Below are 18,026 nucleotides of genomic sequence, written 5' to 3' on the forward strand. Positions count from 1 at the left end.
ACACGGCAGACTTCGTAGTTCCTCAATCGATAAATAAAAGACCTAAACTTTTGTATAAAATAAACTTAAAATAAACAAAAGGAATCCGTCCGACGCGACGGGGGAAACATTAAAGGAAAAACATCATCGCTATTTTTATTTAATTCCAAGCATTTTCGTATTTATCTACCTTTTAAACCTTCTCTGGACTTCCACAAATAATTCAAGATCAAAATTAGCCAAATCGGTCGTGCCGTTCTCGAGTTTTAGCGAGACTAACGAACAGTTATTCATTTTTATATATATAGATAGATAGATAAGAACAATGTTGTGGATATTTTGTTTACGTGTAGTGCGTATCAGCGTATCAGGAGCGCATAGCTGGGAGTCAGTGGGTCAGAAGACAACGGTACTCGCAGCGGTGCTCCCCCCCCGGCGACCGCGCGCCTCGCCCCACCCCCGCTGCCGCCCTCCCGCTGTCTTTGAACCCGCTACGGCATTTCCTTTTGAGAAAACATTCTTAAACAATTTAGATAAAGGAAGTATTTCTCGAAAAGCAAAAGCGAGCCAAAAGCATTATTCAAGTTTTTTTTAATCTCAAGTTTTGAATAATTTGTTGTTTGAATATCATTTAAATTACATGTTATTTTTTCTCTCTTTGAAATACATAGTTTAGGTGTACCCATTGTGAATTATTAAAGTGTTATTATATTATGTATATTCTGTTTGTCACGGCCGAGCAGGGTAGGGCAGGGGGCAGGGGGACAGGGGGCGGTCACACCGGCCGCAGATACAGAAACATTTACGGCCGTTTTCAATAACGTATCTGAGTTTTCGGATAGATAGCTATCTCCGAATATCAGCAAGAGCGTATCTGTCCTTAGTTTGCGTTTCACAATCACGGATAAGTGCTATCTCTCTTTAACCAACAGTAGATAGCTTCTTCCCTCCGATTTATCCGAGCCTCTTGATACGTTTCGTTCTACTACAAATACGAAACAACATCAGGATCAAGACTTATTTTATTTTATTCTAAATTATAACTATAATTTAACCAGCATATTGTAGACTATCATAAACACATTTGTTTATAACAAAAAGTAGTAAAAACATATGTAGAATTTTTTTAAATTGGACGTATTGCTATTTTTATCCTAGTCGAAATTTTGAAACGAAACGTTTTGACAGTCCGTTTGCCAATAAGCAGTGATCAGTTTCTTTTGGTTTCTTTTGTTTGTTTTTCTATTGTTTACCTACTATGTTAGATGATGACTTACCTCCAAAACGCTTTAAAACTTTCGTTTATAATAAAATTCTAAGTGTGTTTATAATTAAAGAGCTACAGTGAAATAAAATGAATTCTGTAAGTATCTATGAACTACATTGATAATAATAATTTTACTTTGAAAACTTTGAGTTCAAGTTTAGAAAATATATCTTTTTCAGTCAAGAAAGGCAGCACCCATGACAAAAGATGAGACGATGATTCTAGCAGAACTTGTGGCGGCGAAAAAACATTTCAATAATAAGGCAACAAATGCCACAAACAATAAATTGAAGGAGCAGGCTTGGCAAACCCTTGTAAATGATTTTAATTCGTCGATTCGTCGTTTCCCACGAACTCCATCGCAGCTTCGACTAAAATGGGAAAACTTAAAGAACGCTACGGCAACATAAGAAACAACCTTAGTAAGGTTAGTATAATTAGTTGATTGTTTGTCTCTAATAACACATTGATAAACATGATTTTTTCTTCAGGTTGCCGTAGTATTTGAAATAATTATGCTCTTTGTTACAGGCTGGAGGTGGTAAGGATTGCAGATGAAATTTTGGATAAAGCATGCACATTGTTGTAGGTCACATATAATATTTTTAACACTTTTACAGCCAAGCGGAAACAAGATGGAAGAAAAGAAATGCAAGGCTAGCATAGGGACAATGCATTAGCAGAATATCTAATAGCAAAAAAGAGACTTGACTTGGAAAATAAAGAAAAGGAGATTGTTGTAGCAAAAGTTAAGTTAGATTTAGATAATTTAAAAAATTAAAAATTACTTAAAAGGAATATTAAATTTCATAAATTAAGTAGGCAATAATAATTTTATGTTAGATAGTTTTTTAAGTATATGTACAAATTCTAAATTAAATATCTTGCATGTACTAACTACCATGTAATTATCATTTTGGAAAATAAAAAATAGTCAAATTATCTTTGGAGTTTATTTTATAAATTATCTTTGGAAGCAATTATTTATAAGTACATAGTTGTATTTCAGATGTAAGTTTTGAAAAATTGTTACGAACAATTATATTATTTTCCTGTAATGTATCTGCGACTGAAATTTCTGATTCTAATTCTTCTAAATTCATACTTCTGACGATATTATGCAGCATGGCAGCTATAATAACAGCTTGCATATTTTCTAGTTTTAATCTACTTTTCAATGATATACAGGGAGTCTTCTTTTACAAACACCAATGCATCTGAAAATTATACATTATTCGCTTAAATTATTTTACAATACAGTATAACAAGCTCTTAACTAAAAAAAAAGATTACCTCTCTATAGTATTTCTTGTTTTAATATGTGATTCATTTTAAATCGTTCCGATTGAGTATGTGGGTTAATTAATCACGTTAAAAGATAGGGTTGTGGGGGTTGTGGGGATAGCCTCTATCGGCAAGCAAATAGCAATTTCCAAGTCCACCTTGTTATCAATGTTCTCTTGATATGTAGATAATTTATTATAATAGTGTCATATTAAATTCATATAAACACCTAAATATATAATATAAATAAATAAAAATATAATAATAATAATATAAATAAGGTAATATAAATAAGAAATACCTTTTCAATCGGAATGGTTAATTATAGTTGTATCATGAGTAGACCCAGGCCATCAAGCAACAACATTTTGAAACATCAATGATGCATTGCACACAAATTACACATTCAAAATACTCTTTTTCTATTTCTAAATTCCTCTCCTATATTTGAATCTGTAACACAAATATAAAATGTAGAGGTATCAGTGTGTAATAAGAATGAAGGTAAATAGCCTACCAGGTTATTGTATTAGTATATGAATGTCATTTAGGGCACCATGGGAATCCAGCAGTATTATAGAATTCCTGTTGAGTGTGATTTTGTAACACAACAAAAATTAGGTATAATTTTGCTATTGCTATAAACAAATATAAGTTGTAATAACGAGTACTTTTATGGTTAAAATTTATCTTACTTTTTTGACGTTACACTCAAATATGGTCTAATCATTAAATTAAATTAATCAATTCATTCACAACACCTTTGCTCAGAAATCTATAGTCAAATTCGTAATTATTGATCTTCGCCATGTAATTCAGACGATCTTTATTTTCCTAACCATATGATATCGGCCTCACTATCACTATCTGCATCACAATCCATTATCATTTGAAATAATTCCATATCACTATTATCACTGCTACAATATGCCAATATGAAGAGAAACAATTATTAAATTATAGCGATTTACTTTCGAAAGATAAACATGTAACCGGCCGATTTTGACAGATAAGCGAATGCCCATACTAGAGATAGCGCCGCCTACCGGAGAGTTACTTAAAACTCATATTGAAACGGAAGTAAGCACGATTTGTATGAGCGTTCTATCTTTAGCAGGCTATCCGTCCTCCCGACGATGGATAGATAAATCCGATAGGAACTGCTGCCCGTCGATAGGTTATTGGAACGTAAGTAAGGACAAAAATATAGATTTGTCTATCTTTAGTAACCGAAACTAGGGATAGATAGCTTATTGAAAACGGCCGTTAATCATTTAGCTCAACCGAAAGCCAACTCCCGCACAGGTGACATAATAATATGTAGAAGTAATAATGAATCACCTATTACAGTAATGATGTTTGTAACATAATGTAAAGCTGCGTTCACACGGGATGGTTTACACGGACCGAGTGTGGGAACTCCCCTCACGCTGCACAATCATTCGGAGGGCAACGTACTACGTTGTGTAACACGTTTACTTATTGCTCTATGTATATTTGATCCGTGATATACTCGTTATAAGAGTTTGCACTAGAAGCTGCCACGGAAATATAACGCGCAATGTAACTGTTCTTATGAAAGTGCATGTGGCTCACTACCACTGTATGATGGGCGCCTCTCATATGTTAACTAATAGATTATCTAACCATGCTGATACCAACTTTTCCTAGATCAACCGTATGCAGAGCTGATAAACAATCGTATAGCAAAGCAGCACATAGCGTGTATAGCGCATACTTCAGATGTGTAGTGCTGTTGGTGCCTTTAGGCATTCCAAGCACTCACCGTTCTCAGGTTCGACATGTAACGTAACCCGCTGAGTTTATCATCGGATCTATTCCGATCCGTTAGTAGATTCAGCGAAGTACCGTTCTTGCTCGGGCTAGTGTTAGGGAATTCTCTGCGGCTCACCCACACGATCGGCGAAGCCAGCATAATTTATCATTAAAATATAGCAGCACACTTTCTAAAGTCAAGTCAGTTAATCCTAGAGAATTTAAAAAACGTGTTTGTACATGAGAAGCAAAGATTGTGGTCGGTCATGGCGAGTAACGCGCTGAGTGTGTCGCAGCCCCGCCCCGCCCCGCCGCCCCGCGCCGCGCACCAGGTGAAAGTGTGTGACGTCATCGTGTGAACGCGTCCTTACTGATCAATGACGACTTTTACTTTGATACACAACCTTAGTAGGATGATCACGGAATGATCGGCAGGCAGCCCGCCGAGAGAGCATTGTACGTGTCAGCTATTCAGTGAATGTAATTAGAGGTTTGTTAAATAAAAGTGCAGCGAATGTCTAGTGCAGTGTACATCACGATTAGAGTACATACGTAGGTATTTGTAGTGAACGTGTCGTATTCGTTCGTGTAGTAGGAACTCAGGGCTAGACGCTTTAAATGTTCTATGTCCTTTAAAGAGATAAAGGACAAATTAACCCCGCCAGTCTTCATTAGCTAAATGACGATTACAAATATAGAGGAAAGAGGAATCACATCCAAGCCATGCGCAGAAAGCCGAGGTTGGTTCGGATTGCACTGAAGCAGTAGTGCGGTAGTCGAAGTATGTTGGATAAGACGTCCGACGTACTGCTCTTTCGTTCTTCAGACTCGTAATGGATCAAGACATTTTGGACTGCTTTTTAATTGTAAATGGTTCGAGAGATCATGCTAGAAAATCACCCCTTAAAGTCTCGTGAAACGACACAATACCGCTGACACTGTGCCACTGTGTACAGCAGTAGTGTCGGTGTCGTAGAGGTGTCGTGTGTCCACACGATTACTGAACATGAGAGTCCGGATTGTTTACTTTTCTAGTAGCCGCCGACTGTAATTACGCAGAGTCCGTGCTCAATAGCAGTTTGATGTATTGTAATTACACAGACGTGGTCGCGGACGTCGCGTGGGAGGATTCGTTTAAAAAACGCGTTGATGTCTATTGTACCACGTTAATGTCTATTGTACAATGAGTTTTTACACTCACATATATATAATATATTATATGTTCATAAATGTTTCATTTATTCATATTACTTCATTTGTACTATTAACATTATTTTAGTATTTTTCCAACAGACTGTGACAGTATATTGTCAATAAACAGATGATTGATTATCGGCCTCCGTCGATTTGACAACGCTTTGATCTCTGGCTATTAATTTTACTGTGACTAGCACCGGTAGAAACACCTATTTGCCTAATGGGTAAGACGTCCGGTGTCGATGACTTCCACGATCAATGAATATAACATCGTTGAGCTGCTCCATCAGCGGCGGGAGGTCCGGTCTGCTCACAGCAAGCAATCACATGTTTCGGTTTGAAGGGGTCGTCCTGGAGCGTCGTCACACAGCACTCATGCAATATACGCTACATTAGAGTTAATGGGAACAGCAGGTGTACAGGAGCGCACGGGTAGCTGGACAGGAGATGCGCCGCCTGCCGTTGTCGATGAAGTTCATCACATGTATATTGGCACGTCGAGATCATCGCACTACACACGAGTATAACAGTTTCTTCACAAGAATGTTACTTTCGATATTCATGTTTAGGATTTACTATTGATAGATTGATAGCTTGTAACGATACTTGAGACCTTAGAACTTATATTTTTAATTTTTTTATTGCTTAGATGGGTGGACGAGCTCACAGCCCACCTGGTGTTAAGAGGTTACTGTAGTCCATAGACATCTACAATATAAATGCGCCACCCACCTTGAGATATAAGTTCTAAGGTCTCAAGTATAGTTACAACGGCTGCCCCACCCTTCAAACCGAAACGCATTACTGCTTAGCGGCAGAAATAGGCAGGGCGGTGGTACCTACCCGTGCGGACTCACAAGAGGTCCTACCACCAGTAAAAAGGTGGGCTGTGAGCTCGTCCACATGACAAAGCAATAAAAAAAAAAGGTTTTTTCATAAATCAAAAAATTCTTACAATGATCGTATGTCTCTTTCGGTTCCTCTGGCGCGCCGGGGCCCGGGATGTGCTCTATCGATACTTCCTCTCCGCGGCCCTAGCTCAATGTCGCATTTTTGAACGTAGCAGTGGCTTCAAATTCACTAGCAGGCGCCCGAGTAGACTATCTCCGTTAATAATTGTTCGTCATTCCAACAACGATCATTACAGAGCTCGTTTGAAATTATAATAAAGAATATGAAATTTTAATGAATAGTATTAACGGCTCACGAGGCTCGCGTGTGGCAGGCGACGCGGTTTGAAGGATTGGGCAGTCGTTGTAACTATACTGAGATCTTAGGACCACCTACAGAACTGATTATATTTCTAAAACAGATCCACACGAATTAACAGTTGCCTGGTCAACATTAATTGCCTTTTTTCTGGCAGAAGGTCGATCCTCATACATGAAGTTTCCGCGCCTAGAGGGCGCTCGTGGTATGTGAGTCTTGATGATCCGCAGATATTGGCAGCGGACCGCGGGCCTAAGAATGTCTTAGGGCCCTACCCACCAAACAACCCCTTTTAAACTCTATCACCCGATATCTGATCTCCGACGGCAGAACTGGGGCAGAGTTGGATTAGGGTGTGAACCTACACCGCAAGAATACCGCAAAGTATGTTCATTGTGGGATCTCTCCGAACTGTACCCACGGAGGCTGTGCACTTTGTGGTTACCAGATAATACACGTGACACACTTATTACGAGTCTCGAGAGTGTTTAGAAAAAAGGGTTTTCTCTCAAAAATAATACTCTGAACGTTCAAAAATACCTAACGAAGCATAAAACATAAAACAATAAAAGACTAAAGAGAAAAATTGGAGAAAGGTCATGAATAAAATGTAATTAACAAGCGCGGGTTCATTCTAGCGTCTCATCAATACGGCCGCATTCAAATAAGCTCCGTCAAGGGAATCAAATGAAAAAGCTCTCGACTAAGCCTCGTATTTACAGACGAAGCTACGGTCCTATAGACGACTCCGCAGAATGAATGTTGAGTTGCGGTGAGCATTACTGAGACTTTGTTACTCACATTCATGGACGGACAAGACGGGCGGGGTCTCGGTGATAGCGATTATATTATAAATGCGTTTATTGTGTTTCGCATCGGATCATCAGCCTGGTCTCTCCGAACCCACATCGCTGAGTCCGGTCTTGGGCTCTCCTCGTCCATCTTTTGCCGGCCACCGCGTGAAGATTATCGCACCACTTAACTGGGTGGCGTCCCATGATACGTTTGCTGCTGAGTGTTCTCCACTCGAGAACCTGTTTGCTCCAGCGAGCGTCGCTTATACGGCTTATACATATATCCAGGCCACTACCACTTCAGGTTGCCGACTCTCTGAAATTTATAATGAGTCGATGTCTTTAGTTATCAGTCAAATTATATGCTTCAGAGAAGTTCCGATCTTAGTTCTTGCCACGATTCGTTAAAAAAATGTTTTTACTTTTAATTAATACAGTTTTATTTAGTTAATACAATTATTTGAAGTTATTTTTGCATCTTCTGTAAGTTGTGATACCGTAATCTTTGGTTTTGCTTCCACAATGTGTGTCAACGATAGATGTTGCACTAATTACTTGTTGAAATAACTATTCGCACTATAAACAGCTTGTGCAGATACAATTAATATAATTTTCCACTTTTCACAGTTTTATGGGATTAGATTGGATGGAAATCTCTATTATTTATAGTGAAGAGAGAGGTTGGGGGATTGTTATAATTTGGTTACGTATGGTAACATCATATTATTAAATCCTGTAAACTGGCACCACGCCCCGCGCGTGGAACAGTTCAGTCGCTACAGAGATCATTACGTGCAGGTAGATTGCTGAGGTCACATCTGTGTTGCGTGGCTGTCTCACCCTCAGCGGCGCATTCGACGGGGGGTGTTCGTTCCTTGGTTTTGGTCGAACGTATGTGAGTAGCGACACGACTGTGGACGATATTATTCATAAAACGGAGATATTACATCGGTAGCGCTCTTGTAGATCTCCGCTGTAGTTTCTATCAATAAGTCGCTAATGAGAGTTATGACACAAGCAGTTCGTAGAAAGTGCGTTGCGGATCACGTCCGAGCGAGAGAGTGAAGTTTCTAGGGGGGCTGCATATCAGATCCGCCAGGGTTGCCACATAATTGGATTAAGATTATGTATTTTAGCAGATTCGTTGTCTCGCAACTAACTAATAATGGTACTATTACTATTAACCTCATCAGATTTATAATGACATTGCAATAAGACTGTCTCTGCGCATTGTGTATCTGAGCAAACGACGCAAGGGAGCATCTGAACTAACGTAATTATATAGCAGTTCATTTGCACCACGAACAGTGTCGACCTCATAGCAACTCCACTATGCTGCTATGGAATAAATACTTTATTAGTTATTACATACGTTGTGGTCTAATTGTCTCCGAAAGACAGAGCATAGCGATAGATGGTACAGGTGCAGATGTAAGTTTACAGGTCTTCAGTATCTTTCAGCTGGAGATTGGATTACAAACTACGACCTAATTTACTAGTTTATTAGCTTACATAGGTAGAGCAGCTCACACAGCTCTGTTGATAGATAGTTACTGGCGCCCGTGTACATCACGACGTCAATGCCATTGTCAAGCTTGAGGTATGAGGACAACAATGACTCTTCTCCTCGAAGCTGGGACGTATTCGTAGTTAATTTGCTACCAGCTCAGTACTAGCCCTAGAGCACATGGCGTCTCTAGAGAACATTCACCTTACAACGAGCTGTCAGATGCTTACGGCAGAGTTATGTGGTACGCACACATCACATTCCACAATGTGCTACGGAAATCAATCTTAACTCTTACACGTAAGGCGCACGTACGTCTCGGATCAAAGAGATTGTGCAAGGCAAAAGAGTCTTTACTATAAACGCAAAAAGTGTATTAGTATTGTTAATGCTCTGCGTTAGTTTTTGTGCAGCTCACTGAGGCCTGTACCACTTTCACTGAGTGCTCGTTGAAGCAGTTAGCGGTCGCATTGTTTGAAATCACAAGTCACATTGATAAACTTACAAGTAACAGTTCCGCCTTCACCCAGCATTCTCCTGCGACCTCACAGGGTCCTCGGACAACAGTGAGACGTGTGTCCAACAGTCGACGTCTTTTGGCTCATAAAAATGTCATCATCGTTTAAAAGTTGTATTCTGTACTTTAATATGTGTTCCTGTATCGCTCTGACCACTCTATGCTTGTGGTCTGTTATAAGAAAACTCGTCATTATACATTTTGAAAACTATTAAAAATATTTGATTGTTCTTTAATCAATATTGCGTTGCACTTGGAGAGGGAGAGCTATCCTCTTGATTGTTTTGTCTACCAATACGCATATTTCATTAGATTTGAGTTGAGCTCTTAGCAGCGTGTAGCGATTTAGCTGTCAGCAGTGTCGGTGTCCATGTGTGTGCGTGTGTGGGTGTGGGTGTAACATGTGTGTGTGTCCGATACAAAACTAGAGAATTAACTGCAACATGTTCTTGTTCTCCTGTGATAATATGTACTAGCGGTTCCCCGGTAGTCGAAATTCGACTATAATTAATTGAAATTATAGTTTATACATTATTATGATTCTATTGTGAAAGACTATTTATTATACTTCTATAATCACAGATTTCGCCAAAGAACGAATCAGTAGAAGAACGAAGGTTGCTGACATAGCCCGTAGAATTAGTGAACAAAACTACACTTTAGACAAATATTAATAAAGACAAAAAATATTTAATCTATTCTCAATTTGACCACAGACTTTAAACAATAAGAAAAGTTTGACAATAAACAAATAGCATGCATGCGTGTGTGTGTCAAATACATGGTATTGATTTGATGTATTTTTTTGCCTTTGTAGGCAGACGGGCATACGGCCCACCTGATGGTGAGTGGTTACCGTCGCCCATGGACTTCAGCAATGCCAGGGGCAGAGCCAAGCCGCTGCCTACCGCTTAATACTCTCCATAAGCCTCGTTTGAAGAAGGACATGTCATAGCGCTCGGGAAACACCGTGGAGGGGAGCTCATTCCATAGCCATGTGCATAATTTAAAAAATATTAATATTCTGCACTACTTCTCTGTATTTTCTATAAGTGTGGGAAATTTTATACTCCTCCGTCGGCACAGTTTTCGTAAAAAGGGTACAAAGTTTTTGCTTCACGTATTAATATATAGATTCTTAACATATCGGACACAATATTATAAACAACATGAAGCTCTTGTTTACACGCAGCGCGTCCGATCGTGTAGTGCCGCTCGTCGCACCGTCACTAGCTTAGCACTCGCCTTGTACTAGATGCTGCCCGACACGCACGTCACGCACGGCACGCATGACACGACACGACACGACACGACACGACGTCGCCGCATCACATGCCGTCCGACACGAATGACATTCCTGATGTTCATAAACAGTGCTTTATTATCATTTTCAAATTATTTAAATTCAATTATCATTCACTAAATTAATATTAATCACACGTACTACTTACTACCTGTGAGCAAGCGCGATCACACTCGACCCACACTAGGGAACAGACATACTCACAACACACAAACATGAAGTTGTACTGTTTGCAATTGTTAGGCTTCGTCCGGTGCGTAATTCAGTTTAATATCCATTCGACATATCCACATTACCAAACATCGAATTGTCGTACCAGACTTTAGCACAGATGCCAGGGATTTAATACATTAATTGAATAATCAACAGGATGTTTCTAATACCTTATACATAGTTTGGCGTTGCAAAAAAAACGACACTGAAATAAGTGTAACTGAAATAATGTCTCTAGTTATCAGCACTGTAGATATTAGGTCAACCTTACAGCTTGTGACTAATTCCTACATGTTAAAGCTAGGATTGGAACAACAATCCGTGGGAGGATTGATTTCCTCGTAGAACAGAGCACCACGGGCAGATTGTACACATGATGTAACACACAAACATACATACATACACACACACACACATACACACTCACACAGGGAACCATGACGAACATTATAAATAATATTTGAATAACATAAATGTGTAAATTCCTCAGGTATTGCTGGTGGCTTCGCTCAAGCACGGTACTATGGCAAGGACCTGGGTCCGCTCTCACAGCTCCACCACGGAGTGCGGGGCAGGGTGTACGCTGTGGACTCCAAAACTCTGTTTATTCAAGATTTCCACTACGATGGAGAGGGACCTGGTGAGCTACTATAATTATATACTTCTCTTTAACATATTGCATAATACACACGTACGTACATATGTACATATGTATGGTATCCTGCGATGTATGATGCGCTCAATGGAGGACCACCGCGCATGTTCGTTGTTCAAGGGGAGGCAGGTTTGAGTTTTGAATTGTTTTTTTTTACTGAATGTCATGCGATAGTAACTGGCAGTACGTACTAGTGCAGGGATGTAGTAAAGGGCTGGAATTAAATGAGTTTCTAGAGTCCTAACGAGTGTATCCCCACTTAGTTTCCCCTCCCATTTTTTTACAAAAAATACTTTAAGCAAGTTGAGTCCAGTAGTTTTTGAAATCCCAGAGGGATATCTCCAGTACCACGCTATATAAAATGATACAGTGATTTGTAAAAAATATATTTTTTTATGTCTTTACTTGAAATATTGCACGAACAATCCTGACTTAAAGAGGAATTTCAGCAAATGGTGTGATATTGTGTATCTAGCAAGGATCTCGGCGTTGTCACCCCTAACATTCCGCACTGGGTAGTCCAGAGGAGCTCATATTGCAATCTTCTGTGATTCACATTATAAATTTATCTATTTACAATTTTCCTTAAGTCAAATATTAACGACCCGCGGAACTCCAAAGAGTATTTAATTTAAATGAGCATCTTCGAACAAGCATAATTTCCATTTATCCATTCGAGATACTCAAGTAAGTGAGTGAACGTGTCAATATTTGGTCCAGTAATGTGTTGAAGTTGTTAGAGTGAGTGTCAGCGGCCGGCGGGCCACGTGATGACATCGCGGGAAGCACCGCGGGCGACGTCGTGACGCCGGTTTGCACTTACCAGGGGTCAACTTGCGATGGCTCCGCATAGTGTCGCGCCCTGACCCACACGAACATCGCGGTGGCCCCCGGCCAGAAAAAAAAGCTCTGTACTTGCGATGCGATTGGTGATAATTGCTAAATATGTGACTAAGTAACTAGTAGTGGTGCAAGTGACTCTACTAACCTTTTATATTTGTCCCAAATTATGAATAGTATTGAACTTTGTTGGAACGATCTTCTTTGGGTTAAATAACATAAGTTAGATACATAGAGCGTAACTTTCGAATTGGGGCTTTGTGTTACGAAAACCATTTAATAAAAGTTAGTGATTTCAAATTATTACTCAATTTGAAACTTTATAAACAAATGACACGGGCCCTCAATTTTTAAAACACGAGTACAACCCTCGCGCAATGTAATCATGTTCAGTGAGGTGTACAAAAAGATTCCGTTCGTTGCGTCGCGTCGCATTATGAGTTGTAACACTATTAATTGTATCAGTAAAGTTCTGTAATGTGTTACAGCAGTAAGTACCGTGGCGGTCGCGCCCACGGTCCCTCCCTACAGTACCACCACCACACTGTTACAATTATTTCGTCTATTACTAATATAACTATACATATATCCACAGATTCGGTAGAATCTGGCGCCAAGTTCCGTTCAAAAATCCCGTTGTAAACGGAGCGCCAGACTACCGACTGTGTTTACTGTGAGCAGAACAGTTTTTTGAGGTTGCGAAATTTTATTTGATTCTACGGTACTTCTGGTTCCTAAATTGTATATTATATCAATCACTCACAACTTTATTTTACTGATATTAACTAGTTATATCAATTACAACAATTAATCTACTTGAAATTATTAATTTTATCACCACAAACTATGGCTCGCTCAAAAATTTCGATCCTGACTTTTTTCGATGTAAAAAGTGACATGCCACAGACTATAAATATTCGAGAATGGTAATCTACGGCCGCCAGGGTGCGCTGGAATTATTCCTATTTGTAATGGATTTTATGACCTGGTAACTGAGACCTTTAAGTCATGTCTTATTTTAATTTATATTCATATTTTTATGAAAAATGATATTATGGAGTGAAATGAAATGTGATATTATGGAGTGAAATGAAATGAAGATGATTAATTTGAGACATTAATCAAAAGGGATGAAATGAAATGAGATGAGATGATATGGAATGAAATATAATCTCAGTAAAATGGTGGTGGTCATTTACTAAGATCTCAGTGGACTTTTTGGAGGAAACCGAGAAGTTACGTACAGCGGCTTTGTTTCATTTTCCCACGTTTGTGCACTTTCACAGATATTAAACAGTTAATAAACCACTATTATTACACATTTAAACCCGAAGAAACACTAAATAGACAAATTAAAACAAATCACACAACTTCACACCTCGCGTTCCCGCCAAAAAGTCATTATTCCTACATAAACTGTAGCTTCAAGGGGATAGTTTGCAGTTCTTATTGAACGGTTTATACATTAAATAACGTTAATGTTGTTACTGTTAGTATTTTAGTTTAAGTACTGCCGAAGCAAGTACTGTTGTTACTGTTGGAGAAACAATTTTGTTTTGTAATGTAATACCGAAATACTTTACGAGATGGCGTTACAAAAAATCCCTTCCCAAAACTATAAAACCGTTGTGATTGTCTACGAATAATAAATAATATAATAACTAATATTTATTCGTAGGTGATTGTTTAAGATGCTATGAATATTTCGGTTTTGATTTCATCAAAATAACTTGAACTTTACTACTGAATTCCGATGAAAATTCTAATTAAGGCTGAGTTAAGTTCAGCTTTTTATTTAAGCCTCTTACTGTAGTTTTTAAATTACATTTATGCGGATTGATGTTTCAAGGCTTTCAGATTTTAATTTTAAATTCTGAAATAATTAAGAACAGCGTCATCTACCCTTCACATTTGAAACAAAATTTAATTCGGTTTAAAATTGTAAAAGTCGATGTTGATTATTATTACACTGTAACGCAGCGTTCCGTTTCGCGGGGCAACAGCAGCCAAAGGGAATGTGACTCAGGTCCGTGCCGCGACGACCCACCCCGCGCTACCCGCGCCCGCGCATCTGTTGCATCATTCGCACCCCCACCCCAATTATGGCAATTAGTGCGCGCCAGACTTTGAAGCGGAATACACGCGTCCCCGGTCGATACCGGAACTGACAACCCGAGAGTCTCATGCCAGTCGGGCACCTAACATTAAACTGGCAGCCCAAGCGCGGGCCCTTTAACTAGTATTTCGGAGTGAATCTACGTAATTACGACACGTACTCGTCGTCAGTCACGGCGTCAATCCGATTTTCAAGACGTTGAAGAAGAAATTGGTTCAACCGCGGGACCGACGCCAACATTTACCGCAAACAACATGGCGTCATTACAAGAAAGTCAAATGGCAGCATTCGAACGCCTACTCGACCGAGTTTTTGAGCATAAAACTCAACTCGAATCATCAGCAATACCGACGTCGGAGCCGACATCGCCGCCTTCCTCGACGCCCGCTCACCATTCTGGGAACTTCGCGTCATGCACGGCGCGGTTCAGCGGAGCACCCGGCGACTCACTCGACGGTTTCCTTGACGCGGTCGAATCATACAAAGATTGTGCTGACGTAGGACACGCCATCGCGTTACGAGGACTCTCGATATTACTAAACGGAAATGCAGCCATGTGGTGGCAAGGCGTTAAAGCTAGCATCACTTCCTGGGACGACGCTTTATCATCGTTACGAAGCGCTTTCGGTGATTGCAGACCGCCCCATCGAGTCTACTTAGAGCTCTTCAAAATGTCGCAAGGACAAAGAGAGAAGACGGAGATCGTCGTTGCCAGAGCACGAGCCCTGCTAGCTCGACTCCCACCTGGTGACCTTAGTGAGAAAGTTCAAATTGATATGCTTTACGGCCTTCTACACCGTCGTGTTCGTAAAAGATTAAGAAGAGACGAAATAACTTCATACGACACGTTATTAAAGAAAACGCGCCATATCGAGGACTCCATCTACGAGACCAGTCCGCCTGAATTTATTCATCATCCTCAGCGAGCGACGCCACGTTCATCGGGTAGTACCGTAGGCGAAGTTCCCGCCGGTGCTTCGACTTCGGCGCGGATGACGCCGCGGAAAATATTCAACTCGGGCGCCGCTGGCGGCCCGCCACGCGACGACAGCGCTGCGCCGAGCACCGTTCGAGTCCCCGCGCCTCGCTACACGAACACTGATAATGTATCATCTACGTCGATTGTTAAAAGACTTCTGTGTTTATTGCAAAAAGTACGGACATATTCGTGATGAGTGTTTAAAATTAGCGTCAAAAACGAAATTCGACAACGAAAATACGCAAGCTGTATCCTCGTGTTACGGGTGTGGTACCAAAGGTGTTACTCGGTCTCAGTGTACAAAGTGTAACGCAAGTTAGGAGTGGGTAATATCGGTTTTGCCGCGTATCGAATCGTATCTATATATCGAGGATATTGAATCTATATATTTTCTGAATCTATATATTGATGGATGCTAGTAAATTTTCTCGATTCATGATATTTGAGATTTGAAACGATACGCTGATATAATATCGTAGTAGATATAGATTTAAGTCAACGTTATACGGTTGGTTTTCTGATATCAATTTATAATATGATCTTAAAGTAATAAAAAGAACATGAAAATAAAAATATCAAAAAAACTTTCCTTCATGCTTTTACCAGGCTTAGGACTGGCTACATTATTTTCAGTTTTTAGTATTTTGTGTCTTAATTTAAAATTACAAAATATACCAAAAGAGTGTAGATTTCAAAAGTTTAATACAAACACAAGAAATAAACTCAATTATTTGGATTCAACTAAAAATAGAAAAATGTGTACTTTAAAAATCAAACACAAAAAACTTTTAAGTATTTATAAACACTTGTCCAAAAATTCTAGTTCAAGGTCAAAGCGCGTGAAATTAAATTCAACGATGCAAATAGGCTATGCTGCATTCAAGTTAGGGTCGAAAGTTGAAACTTCTTTCCTTAATTGTATCCTGCTGATACGCTAAGAATAATCTACAAACATATGGACTTAAATATAAGGTTTACAATTGTATGGATAATGCCTGTTTCTGTTTCATTCATCACATGATATCCCTATCGTGCGCTCACTCACTCTGGCCGATTCGATACGAACCAAACGAATATTGCTGATATTAACGAATCGGTACGATATGCCGATGCGCATCACATCGAGCAATATCGTGTATCGGCTGATATCGAAATATAGATTTCGATTCACGAATCGGTCCGATATGGCGATGCGCATCACATCGAGCAATATCGTGTATCGGCTGATATCGATATATAGATTTCGATTCACGAATCGGTCCGATATGGCGTTGCGCATCACTTCGAGCAATATCGTGTATCGGCTGATATCGATATATAGATTTCGATTCACGAATCGGTCCGATATGGCGATGCGCATCACATCGAGCAATATCGTGTATCGGCTGATATCGATATATAGATTTCGTGCGGGGCGATATCGGATTCAACGATATTGCTGCGATATATAGATATTGAACCTATATACGATTTATATCACCCACTCCTAACGCAAGTTATTACGCCGTCGACGCTGCACGGACCCGATCAGTCACATCCGATTTACCTATTGGTAAAGTAAATACACAGCTGTCAAGTTCAGTGAACTCTATTCATCGCGACAGCTCGTTGCATACAGCTTGCACTTCAAACACCGTAAAGTCGTCCATTTATATTAATAATCGTAAACAATGTTTTGTTGATAATGAAAATAATTATTATCCTACCGATTTTAAGGCGATTCTTCCTCCGCGCTTTTTCGGTACTGATAACAAGGTTAGACTTCAAAATTATTCTAGACTTAATCATAATATAAACAATAATATTAGTTCTAGGAATAGGCCCCTGATGCGTTACTCGAGTGGTACCGAACCAAAACATAGTTATTCCGAGGTACCAAGTGGCCGCGATAGGGTGACCATGATGAACGAAAATAGGGTGACCATGGAAAACGTCGGACATTTTTCGACAATTAATTCTAATGTGAAAAGTGTTGCCCAGAGTAACTCTACTGAGCACCAGGTTAGGTTAAGACCAATTTTAAGTGTTCAAATGTTAGGTATACGAGGTAATGCTTTGTTGGATACGGGAGCTAAGAGTAGCGTTGCCGGAGCGTTGCTTTATGAATTGCTGTTAAAGCATAACCATCCGTGTGAGGAAACCAGGCGTCGGGTGAGGCTTGCAGACGGTTCCGCGCGCACCCGCCGAGTTTTGCTCACTACTCTAGAAGTAAGGATAAGTCCCGAAAGGTCAGTAACCCTTGAATTTACTGTTTTTCCAGATGCTCAAAATAATGAAACTTTGCTTGGCATGGATTTTTTGGTGGCGGCAGGTATTGTGCTTGACTTTGCTTCATCCACTTGGCATTTTTCGGGAAAACGGGTTACCTATCCAATTGAATATGAGTGCCC

General features: G+C 39.7%; 2 protein-coding genes and 2 long non-coding RNA genes across 13 annotated transcripts in view; 3 read left to right on the plus strand and 1 right to left on the minus strand.

Annotated features, from left to right (window-relative positions):
* Positions 1-18,026, plus strand: part of LOC101743955 (protein Skeletor, isoforms B/C) — a 61,072-nt gene that overhangs the window by 7,786 nt on the left and 35,260 nt on the right. For all 4 annotated transcript variants that reach the window (XM_012696208.4, XM_012696209.4, XM_038020587.2 and 1 more), the window contains exon 2: positions 11,537-11,686. In XM_012696208.4, coding sequence (XP_012551662.2) covers positions 11,537-11,686 — 150 coding nt within the window. The remainder of the gene's footprint in view (positions 1-11,536; positions 11,687-18,026) is intronic.
* Positions 1,168-2,188, plus strand: LOC134201465 (uncharacterized). Its single transcript, XR_009976777.1, has 3 exons — positions 1,168-1,342; positions 1,426-1,673; positions 1,778-2,188. It is a non-coding gene; the product is annotated as an uncharacterized LOC134201465 (long non-coding RNA).
* LOC134201466 (uncharacterized) lies at positions 2,186-13,444 on the minus strand. Of its 6 annotated transcripts, none has more exons than XR_009976783.1 (4): positions 12,690-13,435; positions 7,514-10,887; positions 2,832-2,983; positions 2,186-2,463 (listed from the first exon to the last, which is right to left on the minus strand). It is a non-coding gene; the product is annotated as an uncharacterized LOC134201466 (long non-coding RNA). The 6 variants fall into 6 exon arrangements; XR_009976782.1 differs by lacking the exon at positions 12,690-13,435 and having other exon boundaries at positions 7,514-7,822; positions 9,519-11,537; XR_009976780.1 differs by lacking the exon at positions 7,514-10,887 and having other exon boundaries at positions 12,690-13,444.
* LOC134201464 (activity-regulated cytoskeleton associated protein 2-like) lies at positions 14,653-17,327 on the plus strand. Of its 2 annotated transcripts, none has more exons than XM_062676261.1 (2): positions 14,653-15,958; positions 17,133-17,327. In XM_062676261.1, the coding sequence occupies exon 1, from the start codon at positions 14,912-14,914 to the stop codon at positions 15,827-15,829; it is 918 nt and encodes a 305-aa protein (XP_062532245.1). In that variant the 5' UTR covers positions 14,653-14,911; the 3' UTR covers positions 15,830-15,958; positions 17,133-17,327. The 2 variants fall into 2 exon arrangements, with proteins under 2 accessions (XP_062532245.1, XP_062532246.1); XM_062676262.1 differs by having other exon boundaries at positions 14,653-15,951.

The sequence above is a fragment of the Bombyx mori genome, chromosome 26 (genome assembly GCF_030269925.1).
Source record: "Bombyx mori chromosome 26, ASM3026992v2".
NCBI lineage: Eukaryota > Metazoa > Arthropoda > Insecta > Lepidoptera > Bombycidae > Bombyx > Bombyx mori.